Raw genomic sequence first — 18,378 nt, 5'->3', positions numbered from 1 at the left:
CAAACGCAGCTCAGTGGCTCCTTTTTCACAAATTCAGGCTCGGAGGGCCTCCCGCAGGGGTAGCCTCCAGCATCTTGAACACACAGCGAGGGCTTTGTGCACGCCAAGGGCAGGACAGGCATCCGAGTACAGCCTCCCCCATGTCCCATGTGCAGAGCCTGGTGGCCAGGTCCCATGCACCCCCCTGGAAGTGGCCAGACCTGGGCTGTGCCCAGCAGCCCACCCAGGCCCCCAGCCACTACTGAAGCACACGAGCACGGCGTCTCTGCCCAAGTTTATTTTGGAAAGCAAAGAATCGAACAAAGGCTCAGAAAATAAATACTTCCAGAGAGAAAGTCAGCTCAGAAGGCGAGGCAGCTGAGGGGATCAGTGGGAAGGGGACACGGGACGGTGGGGGCCGGGCCCTCCCCTCACCCCCGCCCGGGGGCCACCCCGAGGGGCAAGGAGCGCCGGGCCCTGCGCTGGGCGGGAAGCTCGCACAGGGTGTCCTGGCACAGGCAGCTGTCAACGTGCGTGTAGGTGTAGCGGAGCGTGCGCCCGCCCGGGCACTGCAGCGTCACCTCCCGCTGGCTGGTGCGCTGCTCCCTGCAGCATGAGCACCTGTGGTCCAGGGCCTGGGCCTCGGCCGAGTACCTGCGGGAAGGCGGGCTCAGGGTCCGCCGCCCGCTGGGGCGGGCACGGCCTCCCCCACCCTGCCCCCACCAGGCCCCGGCGCCCAGGACTCACATGGCGAAGGTCCCGCAGGACCCAGAGCAGTCGTTCATGGAGACCAACGCGGTGCAGCCGTTGTGTGAAATCTCCCTCACGACGGGGATGGCAGCACAGGAGATGCTGGTCTCATTGCGAGAGACGCCTGGGGAGAGAGGCAGAGGCTGGGAGGGGGTCTCCGCCTTCTGCGGCCCTCCTGCCCCCCTCACGGCCTCCTCCTGCCTTCCCAACCGCCACCCACTCCAGGGCCCTCAAGCAAGCTGGGTCGTCATGGGCTCCTGGAAGGGATTCAGGCTTCCTGGGCACCCCAGGTGATGTCCTCAAAGTCAGTGTCCAGCCGGGAGTGGCACAGAGGGGACAGGGCTCCCGGGGCACCATCCCCTTCCACCCCCTCCCCTCAAGGGGCCCAGAGGGAGCCCCCGCCAGGCCTGGGCCACAGGGCCCACCCGCCCGAGCCCCACACTCACATTTCCTGCAGCAGCCATTGGGCATGAGCTTGATGGAGCCCTAGGGGGCAGGAGAGACAGTTGGGACCCCAGACCCCCCAAGGTGACAGTGCCCCCCTGCCAAGAGGGTGGAAGGGGCAGTTCCTGCAGAAGGGCCCAGAGCGGAGCCTGCAGCTGTTGCCACGTCCTGCGATGGAGCCCGGCCCCCCAGGGATATCAGGGCCCCACTCCAGGAGTGACGGGCCTGCTCACCTGGACGCAGGTGCTGGGGTCAAAGTCGGGGCAGGTGATGTTGGAGACGGATGAGATGAGCTGGTTGTGTATCTTCACGCAGCTGAAGAAGGTACAGTTGTTCAGGGGGTCACTCTTCATGTCTCCAGGCTGCAGGTCGGGGTCGGGGGGGTTCTGTGTGAGGCCTGGTGGGAGCCCTCCAGGCTGCTCCCTGACCACCTTGCCAAGTGCAGCCCATAGGCCCAGAGCTGCAGAGCCAGTGACATCAGGAGGGGCCCAGGGACCCGCGGCCCACAGTCCCCAGATGGTCCATGTCCCACAGCGGTGGCCTGACTTGGAGAAGCCACCCAGAGGGCCCAAAACCCCACGACAGGTGTCCTGAAGGGAGGCAGGACGTTCTCGGCCCTGCGGGCGGAGGGGGTGGGGGGGCCGCACCTTCAGGACCAGGCTCTGCTTGCCGGGCCGGGTGATGATGCAGTGGGTCTGCTGGCACTTCTTGCAGCACTCCCCGGGGGCGTCCACCAGCTCAAAGCCCTGCGGGACACCGGGGGGTTGGCGTGGGAAGAGGAAGGGCCGCTGGGCGTGAGGTGGGCGGGCCCAGCGTGCCGGGGCGGGGCGTGAGGTGGGCGGGGCGTGAGGTGGGCGGGCCCAGCGCGCCGGGGCGGGGCGTGAGGTGGGCGGGGCGTGAGGTGGGCGGGCCCAGCGCGCCGGGGCGGGGCTGCTCACCGGGCTGCAGGTGGTGTTGCAGGGCACGTGGGTGCAGGTGATGACGTTGAGCTGCGTGGCGTTGTCCCTGCGGTCGGTGCAGACGCAGTTCTGGCACTTGGATGAATAGACTGGAGAGCCGGGCTTTGGGCACAGGGAGGGCGGGTGAGGTGGGCCCACGCGGCGCCTCCCCTCCTCCAGGACGCCCCCCTGTCACCGGGAGGGGGGCCCCCACCAGCCGAGCCTGCCCAGGACCCTGCCCCCAAAGCCCCTCTTCGCCCCCACACCACTCCCCACGGCCAGCAGGGCTCACCTGGTACTCGGCGTGCTCCAGCACACACACGCCCTTGGGCACTTGGGAGAAAGAACCAGAACAAGGGTCAGACTGTCCTGCCGGACCTCGGGGCGGATGCACAGCCAGTGGACAGCGTGGGGGCATGGGGCTGGGTGATTCCTCCAGGCAGACCCTGAGCCCCCAGGCAGGGGCCCCTTCAGCCGTCCTCTGCCCCCCACACCCAGCTGGAGCCCTGCCCACCCTAGGCCTCGCTCCCACCCGGCCCGGCCCACCTACCACACGAGTACTGGGGGCAGCACCTCCTGGGCACAATCTCGCTCTTCACCTGGAAGCCCAGTGAGCACAGCGGGGGCTTCTCCCTGCACAGGCTAGCATTGCACTCTGCAGGCAGTGGGGACATGCCGGTGAGCGTGCGGATGCTGCCCCGGGCAGGGCAGGCCCTGGGCCTGGGCCCCCTCAACCCCCTCCTGCCCAGCGCCCACACCCCCACAGACACGCCTGAGGCCCCAGCCTCCAGGACCACGCAAGAGCCCGGCCACCGCGCCCGCCGGCGGGGCCTTACTGCCCAGAAACAAGCCCCATTTAGGGCTGGATATGCTATAGTCCAGGGACGCCCGCCGGCGGGGCCTTACTGCCCAGAAACAAGCCCCATTTAGGGCTGGATATGCTATAGTCCAGGGACGCCCGCCGGCGGGGCCTTACTGCCCAGAAACAAGCCCCATTTAGGGCTGGATATGCTATAGTCCATGGCGCCCGCCGGCCTTACTGCAGGAGGTGAGATTGCAGCAGGTGTTGGCGGGGTCCACCTCCGTGAACGGGTAGGTGCCATCCTCCTCGCACTCCAGCCGGGGCTCCGGCTGGCACGTCTTGGGCTTGCAGATGATGCCGCTCCCGCCCTCCAGGCAGATGCAGTCCTTGCAGTCGAACTCGAAGTGCTCCCCGTACTGCAGGGGAGGGGGAGCAGGCCCCGGTCAGCGCAAGACAGCACCGTGCCGTGTGGCCCACCGAGCGGCCGGCGGGAAACCCCGAGCCCTCCCCACCTCCGAGTGCCCAGGGCAGGCTCTGGGGAGGACACTCACACCACGGCTGGGACCTGCTCCCGTGGGCCCACAGGCCTGGCACGTGGCGGAGGCACCAGGTGTGTCTGCGGGGCTCACGCAGAGCAGAGCTAAAGAACCAGCCACGTGCGGGAGACACGCCACAGGGAAGACGGGCCGCAGGTATAGCCAGAGCATCCGGGGCTAGTGGGCGGATGGGCGGGGCGGGCAGGCGGATGCACAGAGGGGCGGGTGGATGGGCCCCGCACTGGCTCAACCTTCCAGGACTTCAGGGACTCATTATTCCACCTCCGAAGGCCCCAGGTTTTCATTCCACCCCATCTTGCCCCCCAAAATGCAGGGCTCATGGGAGGGCCTAGCCCCGGCACCGAGGGGGTGGCCTACCTCTCTGGGCACGTTGTCGGGCCCCACGCAGCCTAGGAGAGAGAGGAGACAGGCCCTGTGAGCTCAGGCCCCTGCCACAGGCGCTGGGCTCAGCCCCGGGAAGGGGAGGGCAGAGGCCACATGGCAGGCAGCCTACCGCACAGGTCCACGCAGACGTCAAAGCCGGGTGCGTAGCTGGTGGTGCCCTCAGGGCAGAAGCAGCCTTCCACCAGGCGCGTGCTGTTCGGCTGGGAGGGGCTAGAGGAGGGCATCAGGAGACAGGTGTGGGGACGGGTGGGACCACCAGGCCCAGACAGGGCTGCCCAGAGCAGCACAGAGGGCCAGCCAGCCGTCCCAGCGCCTCCACCGTGACTGACCTGGACTTACAGCTGGGCTCCTCCGTGGGGCCACAGGCCCGGTACTCACGGTGGGCAGGGCATGTCACCGCTGGGGAAGGGCAGCGTCAGAGGGAAGGGCCTGGGCCCCCACCCCACCCCCACTGACCGCCGCCCAGCCCCTTCATAGGACCCCGTCCCACACAGGCCAAGCGCGGCCTCAGCCCCTCATGCTGTGCCGAGCCAGGAGGCAGGGGTCCAGCCCCACAGGGGTTAGCACAGCCAGTCTTCAGGCGGTCTGGCCCCCCACCCAGCCACGATTCCCGCTGAGCCTGGGGTGGGGCAGGAGGGCACTCACGGCAGGCCCCGCCAGTGTGGTTCCGCCAGTCCACGCAGATGCCCTCCTGGGCACACAGAGCTGCGTAGGTCTGCAGGCTGGCACACTCCAGGTTCGAGCCGGGCACGTAGCAGCTGTCGAACAGGCAGGCTTCATAGTAGTGCTGGGGGGGCGCCAGGGCGTGGCACTGGGCAAACAAGCTGTGGAGGAGGGATGCATGTCACGGGCCGGCTGGTGCCCCCAGCCTCTCACGTCGCCCTGCCCGGCACCTCCATCTGGGCTGCACCCCCTGGGGGCCCAGCTCAGCTTGTACCACCGGACCGATGCCCATGTGCTAAGAGTGGAAGCAGATCATCAGGACTGGCCTCAGGGGTACAGGCTGGCCTCAGGGGCTTGGGCTGGCCTCGGGGGCTCGGGCTGACCTCGGGGGCATGGGCTGGCCTCGGGGGCCCGGGCTGGCCTCGGGGGCACGGGCTGGCCTGAGGCCATGGCTGCCAGCACTGAGGCCAGAGGAAGAGCACTGTGCTCGGCCCCTAGAGAGGGAAGGTCTGTGTCTAAGTGGTCACCAGGTGCCAAGGTCCCCCAGCAAGGCCAGCAGGGGCCGTCCTGGCCTCCACGCACACACCTCTGGGGGTGAAGGGCTCACTTCCACAGATACCAGTTTTGGCCCCCTCTCTAAGCCCAAAATCCCCTCCCCAACATCAGTTATGGATGCTAACTCTATCCTGGGTCAACTGGCCTACCCCAGCCTTCAAGCTCAGCAGACACTGCACCATCTCAGGAGGCAGGAGAGACAGGATGGGGGGAGTCACAAAGGGCCCTGGATACCCTACAGGAGCCCAAGTCCTGGCCCCGCTGTGACTGCCATCTGCCTTCCCAGCCCCAGGCCCAGCGCCAGCGGCCTTTCCATGGCAGACCAGGTTGGAGTGCGGCTTCCAGAGCGGATCACCTGTCCTTGATGAGCTCACAGAGCGGAGACGCACAGCCCTTCGTGGGGAAGCTGCTGGTGCCCACTGTAGGCGAGGCGGTTGGGCGCCTGGTGGTGAAGCCGGTGTGGGGACAGCGTGGCTTGGAGGGGTCGTTCACCACCCAGGAGTCAGCCGCGATCTCGCAGTTGTCAATGCTCTCCCCGCTGGGCAGCACACAGTCATCCAAGGTGGTGTTGGTGCACGTGCCTGTGTGGGTGGGGAGGCCACGTGAACACACACCAGGCCCGGCCGTCCAGCAGGGCAAGCCCCCAGGACCCCCCGCTCCAGCCCGTGTCCCTGGAGGGCCCCTGGCCGGGCCTAAGGGCACAGACGCGGCTCCGACTGGCCTCCCACAGGGGCCAGACCCAGACGCGGCCGGGGGCCCGTGGGGGCCTGAGCAGTGTGCAGAGCCACCCCTGGGGAGCAGCTCCCGCAGCCAGCCCCTGCCAGGCCATCCTCCCCCAGGGGCTCACCACACTGGCCCTTCGTGTTGTTGCCAAACAGGCGGTAGGGCAGCCGGATGGAGAAGGAGAGGCCATTGTAGGACACAAGGGCGCCCAGCTCGGGGATGTCAACCATGTAGTTGATGCCCGACTCGTACACCCGCAGCCCGAACTTGGTGTAGGGCAGCGCCACGGCCTGCCTGTTGACCTGCACCTGCGGCAGGAACCCCGGGGCGAGGGGTCAGGGGGTGGGGCGAGCCATGGGGACCACCCCTCCCCCTCCCCGCTTCCTTCCCATCACACTGGGCCAGATCCTTGTCCTGACTAATCCCAGGGGCCAGGTGGCAGGGGCACCGTCCTCACAGTCCCCCCTGGAGGCCTGGGGACCCCGAAAGCGGGTAGGACTCCCTACGTGGTGTGTAGAGAGCCCCTGTCCTCAGGGAGGGGGCGCTTGCTACAGAGACCTGTGTCCAGGGTGAGTGGTAGGGGGTGAGCAGCGGAGGTCAAGGGGCCCTGAAGGCCTCCAGAGGGCCCGTGAGATGTGTCCTCGGAGCGCCTCTCCAAGCCTGGCTCTGGGTCGGGGGCAGCCCAGCCTCCCGCTGCGTAAGGACGCCCGCCCCGCCAGCGTACCTGCACCGCGATGGGCATCATTCGCACGGTCTTGATCAGCACCTCCTGGGTCTCGTGGCGCACGATGAGCGTGCGGGGGCAGGACACCTCGTCGTTGACATCGCAGTGGTAGTTGTCGACGTAGATCCCGAAGTTGTCCACCCGGGGGCTGATCTCCTCCACCAGCACGTAGGTGCAGTTGCCCTGGTAGCTGTAGTAGAGCCCGTCGAAGGTGACGTAGTGTGGGTCCCCCCAGCCCGTGCAGTAGCCTGCGGAGGAAGTGGGGTGAGCCCGTGCCGCACCCCCAGCTGGGGGCAGGACGGGGACAGGACATGCTCAAGGCTCAGGTGGGAAGGGCAAGCAGAAACTGCGGAAGGCCCTGCAGTCTGGTTCCCGGGGCACTCAGGGCATCTGGGCCCCAAGAGGGCACGTGCCCCTCGGCCCACAGCCGCCCAGCTTCAGTCCCGACGCCTCCTCTGTGCCCCACTCTCGGTGGTGGCCACCCTCCACCAGGCCAGCCCTGCCCTTTCCTGGACCCTGGCCGAGAGGAGGAGCCAGCAGGAGGCAGGAGAAACCGCTCCCGACGGGGGCCTGACTCCTCGGGCACCCAGCCACCAAAGCCAGCACGACAGCCTGGGGTCTGCAGCACCCCGGGGAGCAGGCGGGGGTGCCCGCGCGTCGGGCTTACAGTCACACTCCCAGTGCCAGCAGCACTTGTCGGGGTCCTCGACGCGCACGGGCGCGAGGCCGTTGGTGCAGGTGGGCATGGGCGGGGGCTCGCACTTGACCTTCACGAGCTCCACGGTGTTGTTGTACTTGCACGTGGCCCTGGTGCAGTTGCACATCCACCAGCTCTCGTTCTCCTGCGGGGGCGGGAAGGACGCGGGGTGGGCGCGGCCGGTCTGGCCCACACGGGAGGGCTGGGCCATGCTGGCGAGGCCCTGCCCAGGAGGCTGAAAGCCAAGGGCGACCCTGTCCAGGAGGGCAGCCAGCCAGGGGGAGAAGGCAGGACGGCCCCCGCACACCCTGCGCCCAGCAGGCTGCCTGAAGCCTTGGCCTGACGGGCTGGTGTGGGGCACAGAGGCAGGGGCATGACCTACAGGAAGGCAGCATGTGGGGTTTAGATGCCAGAGGGGACAAAAGCCGCCGCAGACACAGACCTGCCTGGGAGGATCCAAGTCCGGGCACCCGGGGACCCTGGAGGGTGGGGTGCTGGATGTGCTGCGTTCGTGGGTGGTAGGTGTGGACGGGCTGGGTGTTGGGGAGGGTGTGGACGGGCACGACCAGTTGAAGAACTCAAGCGTGCATCCCAGCGAGCAGTTCACGTAGTAGCACGTGTCTCCATGCGTGCCGTTGTACACCAGCTCGCCTGCAAGGGGAGAGACCAATGCTGACGCCACCCCGAGCACTGAGGCTAGCTCCCCCAGAGGCCACGAGAGAGAAGCCCACACCTCCCACTGCCCCGATTTGTGGCTGCAGCATGTGGGGCCGGCCATGGAGACATCCACCCAGGCCCAGCACCCAGCTTCCCAAGCAAGCTCCCAGTGCAGACCTTCACTGTGACCCCCAAGCACCGGGAACCCAGAGCACCACCAGCCTGAGCTGCTGAATCAGAATGAAGAGCTTGCATACCTGGGGCGTAGTAGGTCTCATTCAAGAAGCAGCATGGAAATATGGGGGAGGGGCTGACCCCACTGGTGCTCATGGTAATGTGGGGGGAGGTTCCTGGGGTCACAGTGGAGGTGGACACACTGGAGGTCCAGGTGCTGGTGGACTCTGGCGTGGTCGACGGGCGTCCTGCTGACGTGGGGCTGGAGGTAGGGCTTGTGCTGGGTAAAGGTGGCCCCGTCGTGGATCCAGGGGTGGGGGTGGTCTTCGAGGAGGTGGGACCCGGGGTCGGCGAGCCTGTAAGAATGGAGGGTGTGGAGAGGGCTGAGGGGGTCCACTCCTCTCAGCGCACAGGCGGCATGGCAGCAAACACACACAGGCAGCCCCCTGGAGGTGTGGCATGTGGTGTGGAGGCCTCCCATCCACGTCCCAGCTCCAGGCCTCAGGGCTGGAAGGGGCGTCAGGCCCACGGGCCCCGGGGTGTGTAATGGGGAGGCTACCACGGGACGCTGCTCCACCCGGAGGGGCTGGCCACTGGCCCCTGAAGCCCCAGTGCGGAAGCACCGGTGGGAGTGGGGGGGACAGAGGAGGGTCTCCCAGGGTGCCCGGCCAGCAGCCTCAACTCCCCACGAGGCCCCAAGTCCTTTGGTGGCTCCCGCAGGGGGGCTTTGCCCACAGAACCCATCATACAGCTATAGGCTGAGGATTTGGCCACGGGCAGCCATGCCCAAGGAAAGACATCCCGTGGGGGCAGGACAGGCTGAGGGTCAGCACCTCCATGAACTCTTGGCCGTAGGTCTTGGTGGAACGGCCAGTGAGCCCTTCTAAAACCTTCCTGGGAACTGCATTCCCTGGGAAGAGTGGAGGTACCTGTCTGAACTCCCAGGAGCTGTGATGCACCCCTGATGAGAGGAAGAACCAAGAGTACAAACCACACTTGGTGCCCAAGTACCTGGAAGGGTGGAGCCTCCCACTGGAGTGACCGTCGGCATTGTCAACGTCGGGGTCAGTGGTGAGCTAGAGGGCCCCACAGCTGTGCTGGTGGTGGTAGATGGCCAGCCTGGCGTCACTGTGCCAGTGGGTGTTGGGGCTGGGGTCCCTGTGGTGGTGGTGATGGGAGTTGGGGTCTCTGTGGTTGTGGTAGTGGTGGGGGTGGTGGTCTCTGTGGTGGTGGGTGCTGGGGTTGGGGTCCCTGTGGTTGTGGGTGTTGGGGTTGGGGTCCCTGTGGTTGTGGTAGGGGTTGTGGTCACTATGGTGGTGGGTGTTGGGGTTGGAGTCTCTGTTGTAGTGGTGGTAGATGGCAGGCTTGGGGTCACAGTGGTTGTGGTGGTGGTGGGCGTGGTGGTCTCTGTGGTTGTGGTGGGGGGGGTGGTCTCTGTGGTGGTGGGTGCTGGGGTTGGGGTCCCTGTGGTTGTGGGTGCTGGGGTTGGGGTCCCTGTGGTTGTGGGTGCTGGGGTTGGAGTCTCTGTTGTAGTTGTGGTAGATGACGGGCTTGGGGTCCCTGTGGTTGTGGGTGCTGGGGTTGGAGTCTCTGTTGTAGTTGTGGTAGATGACGGGCTTGGGGTCACTGTGGTTGTTGGTGTGGTGGTGGTTGTCTCTCTTGAGGTGGTGCTAGAGGTTGGCATCGGAGTCCCAGTTGAAGCCATGGGGGTTGTTGTACCTGGGGTCTCTGTAGTGGTAGGACTTGGAATCTCTGTTGAACGGGTGGTAGATGACGAAGGGGTAGTGGTCGGCGACGGTGTGGAAACACAGTTAGGTTGAGCAAAACAGCAGTAGACGTTGATCTCGTAGTTGAGGCAGGCAGGCGTCGGGGTGGCTCCCCCTGGCTTCTGGTCCTGGTTTTTGCACACAAGCCCAACAGAGGTGTCACACACCACAGTTTGTTCAAGCTCTTGGAGAGGAGTGTTGGGAGACACGGCGGCTCTGCAGGAGATGTTGGCAACCCAGCCGCTCTTGCAGACGTTCTCAAGGGATTCAACGTCTCCATCTGCTTCAGTATCGTTCGGTTTACCAGAATCCAGCCAGCCAGTCCACCTGCAGTCCGGCAGACACTGAGAGTGTGTTATCACTGTGGTGGTGGGTGTTGGGGTTGGGGTCCCTGTGGTTGTGGTAGTGGTGGGGGCAGTGGTCTCTGTGGTTGTGGTGGGAGTGGTGGTCTCTGTGGAGATGGGTGTTGGGGTTGGAGTCTCTGTTGTGGTGGTAGATGGCGGGCTTGGTGTCACTGTGGTGGTGGGTGTTGGGGTTGGGGTCCCTGTGGTGGTGGGTGTTGGAGTTGGGGTCCCTGTGGTTGTGGTAGTGGTGGGGGTGGTGGTCTCTGTGGTTGTGGTTGGGGTGGTGGTCTCTGTGGTGGTGGTGGGGGTGGTGGTCTCTGTGGTTGTGGTTGGGGTGGTGGTCTCTGTGGTGGTGGTAGGGGGGGTGGTCTCTGTGGTGGTGGGTGTTGGGGTTGGGGTCCCTGTGGTGGTGGTAGTGGTGGGGGCCGTGGTCTCTGTGGTTGTGGTGGGAGTGGTGGTCTCTGTGGAGATGGGTGTTGGGGTTGGAGTCTCTGTTGTGGTGGTAGATGGCAGGCTTGGTGTCACTGTGGTGGTGGGTGTTGGGGTTGGGGTCCCTGTGGTTGTGGTAGTTGTGGGGGTGGTGGTCTCTGTGGTTGTGGTTGGGGTGGTGGTCTCTGTGGTGGTGGTTGGGGTGGTGGTCTCTGTGGTGGTGGTTGGGGTGGTGGTCTCTGTGGTGGTGGTGGGGGTGGGGGTCTCTGTGGTTGTGGTTGGGGTGGTGGTCTCTGTGGTGGTGGTGGGGGTGGTGGTCTCTGTGGTTGTGGTTGGGGTGGTGGTCTCTGTGGTTGTGGTTGGGGTGGTAGTCTCTGTGGTGGTAGGGGGGGTGGTCTCTGTGGTGGTGGGTGTTGGGGTTGGGGTCCCTGTGGTGGTGGTAGTGGTGGGGGCCGTGGTCTCTGTGGTTGTGGTGGGAGTGGTGGTCTCTGTGGAGATGGGTGTTGGGGTTGGAGTCTCTGTTGTGGTGGTAGATGGCGGGCTTGGTGTCACTGTGGTGGTGGGTGTTGGGGTTGGGGTCCCTGTGGTTGTGGTGGTGGTGGGGGTGGTGGTCTCTGTGGTGGTGGTTGGGGTGGTGGTCTCTGTGGTTGTGGTTGGGGTGGTGGTCTCTGTGGTTGTGGTTGGGGTGGTGGTCTCTGTGGTGGTGGTGGGGGTGGTGGTCTCTGTGGTTGTGGTTGGGGTGGTGGTCTCTGTGGTGGTGGGTGTTGGGGTTGGGGTCTCTGTGGTGGTGGTAGTGGTGTGGGTGGTGGTCTCTGTGGTGGTGGGTGTTGGGGTTGGAGTCTCTGTTGTGGTGGTAGATGGCGGGCTTGGTGTCACTGTGGTGATGGGTGTTGGGGTTGGGGTCCCTGTGGTTGTGGTGGTGGTGGGGGTGGTGGTCTCTGTGGTTGTGGTTGGGGTGGTGGTCTCTGTGGTTGTGGTTGGGGTGGTGGTCTCTGTGGTGGTGGTAGGGGGGGTGGTCTCTGTGGTGGTGGTGGGGGTGGTGGTCTCTGTGGTTGTGGTTGGGGTGGTGGTCTCTGTGGTAGTGGTGGGGGTGGTGGTCTCTGTGGTGGTGGTGGGGGTGGTGGTCTCTGTGGTTGTGGTTGGGGTGGTGGTCTCTGTGGTGGTGGTTGGGGGGGTGGTCTCTGTGGTGGTGGTGGGGGTGGTGGTCTCTGTGGTTGTGGTTGGGGTGGTGGTCTCTGTGGTGGTGGGTGTTGGGGTTGGGGTCTCTGTGGTGGTGGTAGTGGTGTGGGTGGTGGTCTCTGTGGTGGTGGGTGTTGGGGTTGGAGTCTCTGTTGTGGTGGTAGATGGCGGGCTTGGTGTCACTGTGGTGGTGGGTGTTGGGGTTGGGGTCCCTGTGGTGGTGGTAGTGGTGGGGGCGGTGGTCTCTGTGGTTGTGGTGGGAGTGGTGGTCTCTGTGGAGATGGGTGTTGGGGTTGGAGTCTCTGTTGTGGTGGTAGATGGCGGGCTTGGTGTCACTGTGGTGGTGGGTGTTGGGGTTGGAGTCCCTGTGGTGGTGGTAGTGGTGTGGGTGGTGGTCTCTGTGGTGGTGGGTGCTGGGGTTGGGGTGGTAGATGATGAGCCTAGGGTCTCCGTAGTGGTCGTCGATGGTGTGGAGACACAGTTACTTGGAACAAAACAGCAGTAGACGTTGATCTGGTAGTTGAGGCAGGCAGGTGGTGTGGCTCCCCCTGGCTTCTGGTCCTGGTTTTTGCACACAAGCCCAACCGAGGTGTCACACACCACAGTTTGTTCAAGCTCTTGGAGAGGAGTGTTGGGAAACATGGCGGCTCTGCAGGAGATGTTGGCTACCCAGCCCCTCTTGCAGACATTCTCAAGGGATTCAATGTCTCCGCCTGTTTTGGTATAATCTGGTTTACCAGAATCCAGCCAGCCAGTCCATCCACAGTCTGGCAGACATGGAGAGTGTGGTGTCACTGTGGTTGTGGGTGTTGGGGTTGGGGTCTCTGTTGTGGTGGTAGATGGCGGGCTTGGTGTCCCTGTGGTGGTGGGTGTTGGGGTTGGGGTCTCTGTGGTGGTGGTAGTGGTGGGGGTGGTGGTCTCTGTGGTGGGTGTTGGGGTTGGAGTCTCTGTTGTAGTTGTGGTAGATGGCGGGCTTGGGGTCACTGTGGTTGTTGGTGTGGTGGTGGTTGTCTCTCTTGAGGTGGTGCTAGAGGTTGGCATCGGAGTCCCAGTTGAAGCTGTGGGGGTTGTTGTAGCTGGGGTCTCTGTAGTGGTAGGACTTGGAATCTCTGTTGAACGGGTGGTAGATGACGAAGGGGTAGTGGTCGGCGACGGTGTGGAGACACAGTCAGGTTGAGCAAAACAGCAGTAGACGTTGATCTCGTAGTTGAGGCAGGCAGGCGTCGGGGTGGCTCCCCCTGGCTTCTGGTCCTGGTTTTTGCACACAAGCCCAACCGAGGTGTCACACACCACAGTTTGTTCAAGCTCTTGGAGAGGAGTGTTGGGAGACACGGCGGCTCTGCAGGAGATGTTGGCTACCCAGCCGCTCTTGCAGACGTTCTCAAGGGATTCAACGTCTCCATCTGCTTCGGTATCGTTCGGTTTACCAGAATCCAGCCAGCCAGTCCACCTGCAGTCCGGCAGACACGGGGGTGGGGTGACCGTGGTGACTGTAGTGGTTGCAGTTGGGACAGTCGGCGGCGGGGTGGTGGTCAGCGGGGTGGGGGTTTGTGTGGTGGTGGTCGGGGTGGGAGTTGGGGTGGTGGTGGTCGGGGTGGTGGTCAGCGGGGTGGGGGTCAGCGGGGTGGGGGTTTGTGTGGTGGTGGTCGGGGTGGGAGTTGGGGTGGTGGTTGGCGGGGTGGTGGTCAGCGGGGTGGTGGTCGGCGGGGTGGGGGTCGGCGGGGTGGGGGTCAGCGGGGTGGTGGTCAGCGGGGTGGTGGTCGGCGGGGTGGGGGTCGGCGGGGTGGGGGTCAGCGGGGTGGGGGTCAGCGGGGTGGGGGTTTGTGTGGTGGTGGTCGGGGTGGGAGTTGGGGTGGTGGTGGTCGGGGTGGTGGTCAGCGGGGTGGGGGTCAGCGGGGTGGGGGTTTGTGTGGTGGTGGTCGGGGTGGGAGTTGGGGTGGTGGTTGGCGGGGTGGTGGTCAGCGGGGTGGTGGTCGGCGGGGTGGGGGTCGGCGGGGTGGGGGTCAGCGGGGTGGTGGTCAGCGGGGTGGTGGTCGGCGGGGTGGGGGTCGGCGGGGTGGGGGTCAGCGGGGTGGGGGTCAGCGGGGTGGGGGTTTGTGTGGTGGTGGTCGGGGTGGGAGTTGGGGTGGTGGTGGTCGGGGTGGTGGTCAGCGGGGTGGGGGTCAGCGGGGTGGGGGTTTGTGTGGTGGTGGTCGGGGTGGGAGTTGGGGTGGTGGTTGGCGGGGTGGTGGTCAGCGGGGTGGTGGTCGGCGGGGTGGGGGTCGGCGGGGTGGGGGTCAGCGGGGTGGTGGTCAGCGGGGTGGTGGTCGGCGGGGTGGGGGTCGGCGGGGTGGGGGTCAGCGGGGTGGGGGTCAGCGGGCTGGTGGTTTGTGTGGTGGTGGTCGGGGTGGGAGTTGGGGTGGTGGTCTGCGGGGTGGTGGTTTGTGTGGTGGTGGTCGGGGTGGGAGTAGGGGTGGTGGTCTGCGGGCTGGTGGTTTGTGTGGTGGTGGTCGGGGTGGGAGTAGGGGTGGTGGTCTGCGGGCTGGTGGTTTGTGTGGTGGTGGTCGGGGTGGGAGTAGGGGTGGTGGTCTGCGGGGTGGTGGTTTGTGTGGTGGTGGTCGGGGTGGGAGTAGGGGTGGTGGTCTGCGGGCTGGTGGTTTGTGTGGTGGTGGTCGGGGTGGGAGTAGGGGTGGTGGTCTGCGGGCTGGTGGTTTGTGTGGTGGTGGTCGGGGTGGGAGTAGGGGTGGTGGTCTGCGGGCTGGTGGTTTGTGTGGTGGTGGTCGGGGTGGGAGTAGGGGTGGTGGTCTGCGGGGTGGTGGTTTGTGTGGTGGTGGTCGGGGTGGGAGTAGGGGTGGTGGTCTGCGGGCTGGTGGTTTGTGTGGTGGTGGTCGGGGTGGGAGTAGGGGTGGTGGTCTGCGGGCTGGTGGTTTGTGTGGTGGTGGTCGGGGTGGGAGTTGGGGTGGTGGTCTGCGGGGTGGTGGTTTGTGTGGTGGTGGTCGGGGTGGGAGTTGGGGTGGTGGTCTGCGGGGTGGTGGTTTGTGTGGTGGTGGTCGGGGTGGGAGTTGGGGTGGTGGTCTGCGGGCTGGTGGTTTGTGTGGTGGTGGTCGGGGTGGGAGTTGGGGTGGTGGTCTGCGGGGTGGTGGTTTGTGTGGTGGTGGTCAGGGTGGGAGTAGGGGTGGTGGTCTGCGGGCTGGTGGTTTGTGTGGTGGTGGTCGGGGTGGGAGTTGGGGTGGTGGTCTGCGGGGTGGTGGTTTGTGTGGTGGTGGTCGGGGTGGGAGTAGGGGTGGTGATCTGCGGGCTGGTGGTTTGTGTGGTGGTGGTCGGGGTGGGAGTAGGGGTGGTGGTCTGCGGGCTGGTGGTTTGTGTGGTGGTGGTCGGGGTGGGAGTAGGGGTGGTGGTCTGCGGGGTGGTGGTTTGTGTGGTGGTGGTCGGGGTGGGAGTCTGCGGGGTGGTGGTTTGTGTGGTGGTGGTCGGGGTGGGAGTTGGGGTGGTGGTCTGCGGGGTGGGGGTCACCGGGGTGGGGGTCGCTGGAGTAGTGGTCGGCGGGGTGGTGGTCGGCGGGGTGGTGGTTTGTGTGGTGGTGGTCGGGGTGGGAGTTGGGGTGGTGGTCTGCGGGGTGGTGGTTTGTGTGGTGGTGGTCGGGGTGGGAGTAGGGGTGGTGGTCTGCGGGCTGGTGGTTTGTGTGGTGGTGGTCGGGGTGGGAGTTGGGGTGGTGGTCTGCGGGGTGGGGGTCACCGGGGTGGGGTCGCTGGAGTAGTGGTCGGCGGGGTGGTGGTCGGCGGGGTGGTGGTTTGTGTGGTGGTGGTCGGGGTGGGAGTTGGGGTGGTGGTCTGCGGGGTGGTGGTTTGTGTGGTGGTGGTCGGGGTGGGAGTAGGGGTGGTGGTCTGCGGGGTGGTGGTTTGTGTGGTGGTGGTCGGGGTGGGAGTAGGGGTGGTGGTCGGCGGGGTGGTGGTTTGTGTGGTGGTGGTCGGGGTGGGAGTAGGGGTGGTGGTCTGCGGGGTGGTGGTTTGTGTGGTGGTGGTCAGGGTGGGAGTAGGGGTGGTGGTCTGCGGGGTGGTGGTTTGTGTGGTGGTGGTCGGGGTGGGAGTAGGGGTGGTGGTCTGCGGGGTGGTGGTTTGTGTGGTGGTGGTCGGGGTGGGAGTAGGGGTGGTGGTCTGCGGGGTGGTGGTCGGTGGAGTAGTGGCTGGTTGGCTGGTGGTCAGCGGGGTGGTGGTTGGGGTCGAGGTAGGACACTCATCCCTCTGCTTGCAGCAATAGACCCGTATCTTGTAGTCATAGCAGACCTCAAAAGGTCCGTTTCCAAACTGGTCTTCTTTTTTGCAAATGAACCCGACGGAGACATTGCACTGAGCCTTCTGGCCCAGCGTGTCCCAGCTGAGGAAGGGCTCCACGGCCGCCCTGCACTCGATGTCCCGGGGGGCCCTGCAGACGCCGTCGAACGTCTCTCGGTCCCCGCCGTCACTGTTGGTACTGGGATGGTCGTTGTTGATCCAGTCGGACCAGGAGCAGCAGGAAACTAGGCGAGCAAGACCGGCATTGGCCAGTCAGGTGGGGGCGCGCCTTTCGGGAGGTCAACAGGCTCAGAGAACCCAGAGACCTTCATGACCAGCTGTCCCCATCACCACCAAAGGGCCCGGAGCAGGCTCAGAGACTTCAGGCTGAGCCTAAACTTCCACCCTCTACTTCTCTCCTCTTTCTGCAGCTAAAAACCCGAGACCCCCATTCCCCGCCAGTGACAGACCCAGGCTGAGACACCAGCCTAGTGCCCCTTCCTCAGCTACCTTCAAATCCATAAGCCAAACAAACGAACGAGGAAGGGCCACCCAGCCCAGCGCAGAAGCCCGCTGGCGGGGCTCAGGCTGGACTCTTGACCAGTGTTTTCTCCCAGAGCTGGTCAAGTCCCCTGCACGAGTCCCTGGGCTCAGCAAATCAGGAATCAGGTCACCAAAACAGACCACCTCCAGTCCCTGAGCCGGTGGTCCGGCCTCCCAGCCCAGCCCGCATTGGGGTCTCGAGGGAGGCACGCTTTCTGCTGCTCCTCGCCCTGCATCACGGGACCAGCTGCTACCGTGACTTACCAGTCGTGGGTGAAGAGGAAGGTGGTGCTGCGGTAAAACGTGGGGGAGAGAGAATGTCATTGTACAGGTTCGAGGTTTGTTAAATCTCTTCATTTTCATGTTTTGTTTCCCGGTGGCTGTCATACACCCGCGGCCTGTTCAGCACTAGCTACAACTCCAGCTGAGGGGCCCAGGGCACTGGCGGCGTCCTCCAGCCCCGGCTCCTGCAGCTCCGTGTGGCCGTCACCCTGCTCTGGGCTTGGGACTGTGGTTGAAATGTGGGAGGGGGCGGGGGACACGCCCCGAGCTGAGAGACAGGTCATTACTTCCCGCCTGCCTAGAAGGGCCATCCCTGCCGGGCTCAGGGGAAGGCAGGCCCCCTGCAGGGAAGGGGGCCTTACCTGTGCTGGGGGTCGGAGTGGTGCTGGTGGGGGTGGTCGTGGTGGGGGTGGTCGTGGTGGGGGTGGTCGTGGTGGGGGTGGTCGTGGTGGGGGTGGTCGTGGCGGGGGTTGAGGGTGCTGAGGTGGACACACAGACGTTGAAGTATTTCTCCACCGTCCCGTTGGGGCCACAGAACTCCCAGTAGCAGAAGGAGCCGTCCTGCGTCACGTTGACGATCTTCCCTGCGGGCGGCCAATATCTACCCATCAGGAACAAGAAAGAGGCTCCCAAGGCCCCTCAGCCCGTCCACACAGGGGAGACGGGTCCCCCACCACCAACCAACAGCCAGCCAGCGCCCGCCGGGACCCCGCGCCCAGGACCCTCAGCGGTGCCCATCGGAACATAGAAGCTGCGTCACAGAAGGGGCTTCGCTCCCCATCAGGAGAAACAAAGATGTCTCGGGTGAGCCCTAGGGGCTGCTGCAAACCAGAGGCCCCTCCGAGCTGACAGGGGCTCAGGGCAGCCACGCGGGCCTTCGGGGGGCAGGCACGGAAGCACAGGAGGTTGCACCCAGCCAGGACCCAGGTGGGTCCAGGAGGAGCGTCTGGGGGTGGGCAGCTTACCTTTATCAACCCGGCAGACAACTTTCGAGGACTTGGTACACACGCTGAAAAGCAAGCGTGAGGCTGCAGGCCCAAGGAGGCACCGGCCTGTGCCCTCACCCGCCCCCCACACCCCACGACAGGCCTGCAGCCTCAGGATGACGCTGCCCCAAAGGCTGGCTCGGGACCCCACCTGGGCTCCCAGTGTGGGCAGAGCAGGGACGAGGCGAGGTGCAGAGGCAACACGGGCCACCCCCCCCTCCTGCCATGTGTGTGCGTGTGAATGGGCGTGCATGTCTGTGTGTGTGCGCTGATCTCCCCAGGACCCTGTGACGTGAGCTTAGGTACCAAGTGTGGCAGATGTGCCCTGTGGGCACGGGCGTGCCCGGTGTGTAGTGAGTGTTGTCGATGTAGCAGCCGCATTGGTCCCTGGTGACACACGCCTTCAGCTCCTCGTCGTAGATCGGCCTGTGCTTAGGGCACCGGGGGTAGCAGCCTGGTGGGCACAGGGCGCTGGGCTTGGACCGGCACAGAGGATGCACATCCACCCTGTCCACCTCACCCTGCCCACCCTCCCCGCCCCGCAGGGCCTCT

The 18,378-nt window shown here is 65.3% G+C and overlaps 1 protein-coding gene across 1 annotated transcript in view; it reads right to left on the bottom strand.

Moving 5' to 3' along the window:
• Window positions 1-384: 384 nt before the first annotated feature.
• Window positions 385-18,378, bottom strand: part of LOC129652192 (mucin-2-like) — a 28,457-nt gene continuing 10,463 nt past the window's right edge. Inside the window, exons 27-54 of the mRNA XM_055580498.1 lie at window positions 18,133-18,280; window positions 17,806-17,849; window positions 17,203-17,424; window positions 16,823-16,849; window positions 15,814-16,260; window positions 13,658-14,023; window positions 13,143-13,522; window positions 12,194-12,455; window positions 11,463-11,929; window positions 9,059-10,235; window positions 8,131-8,403; window positions 7,659-7,867; window positions 7,187-7,361; window positions 6,520-6,767; window positions 5,920-6,103; window positions 5,428-5,653; window positions 4,500-4,678; window positions 4,184-4,253; window positions 3,964-4,064; window positions 3,828-3,859; window positions 3,152-3,329; window positions 2,662-2,766; window positions 2,404-2,444; window positions 2,112-2,234; window positions 1,821-1,919; window positions 1,176-1,203; window positions 727-853; window positions 385-633 (exon numbers count right to left, since the gene is read on the bottom strand). Of these exons, the coding sequence (XP_055436473.1) occupies window positions 411-633; window positions 727-853; window positions 1,176-1,203; window positions 1,821-1,919; window positions 2,112-2,234; window positions 2,404-2,444; window positions 2,662-2,766; window positions 3,152-3,329; window positions 3,828-3,859; window positions 3,964-4,064; window positions 4,184-4,253; window positions 4,500-4,678; window positions 5,428-5,653; window positions 5,920-6,103; window positions 6,520-6,767; window positions 7,187-7,361; window positions 7,659-7,867; window positions 8,131-8,403; window positions 9,059-10,235; window positions 11,463-11,929; window positions 12,194-12,455; window positions 13,143-13,522; window positions 13,658-14,023; window positions 15,814-16,260; window positions 16,823-16,849; window positions 17,203-17,424; window positions 17,806-17,849; window positions 18,133-18,280 (6,161 nt within the window). The 3' untranslated portion in view covers window positions 385-410. The remainder of the gene's footprint in view (window positions 634-726; window positions 854-1,175; window positions 1,204-1,820; window positions 1,920-2,111; window positions 2,235-2,403; window positions 2,445-2,661; window positions 2,767-3,151; window positions 3,330-3,827; window positions 3,860-3,963; window positions 4,065-4,183; window positions 4,254-4,499; window positions 4,679-5,427; window positions 5,654-5,919; window positions 6,104-6,519; window positions 6,768-7,186; window positions 7,362-7,658; window positions 7,868-8,130; window positions 8,404-9,058; window positions 10,236-11,462; window positions 11,930-12,193; window positions 12,456-13,142; window positions 13,523-13,657; window positions 14,024-15,813; window positions 16,261-16,822; window positions 16,850-17,202; window positions 17,425-17,805; window positions 17,850-18,132; window positions 18,281-18,378) is intronic.

The sequence above is a fragment of the Bubalus kerabau genome, chromosome 5 (genome assembly GCF_029407905.1).
Source record: "Bubalus kerabau isolate K-KA32 ecotype Philippines breed swamp buffalo chromosome 5, PCC_UOA_SB_1v2, whole genome shotgun sequence".
Taxonomy (NCBI): Eukaryota; Metazoa; Chordata; class Mammalia; order Artiodactyla; family Bovidae; genus Bubalus; species Bubalus kerabau.
The sequence above is the reverse complement of the archived record's forward strand: the minus strand, read 5'-3'. Positions and strand labels throughout refer to the sequence as shown.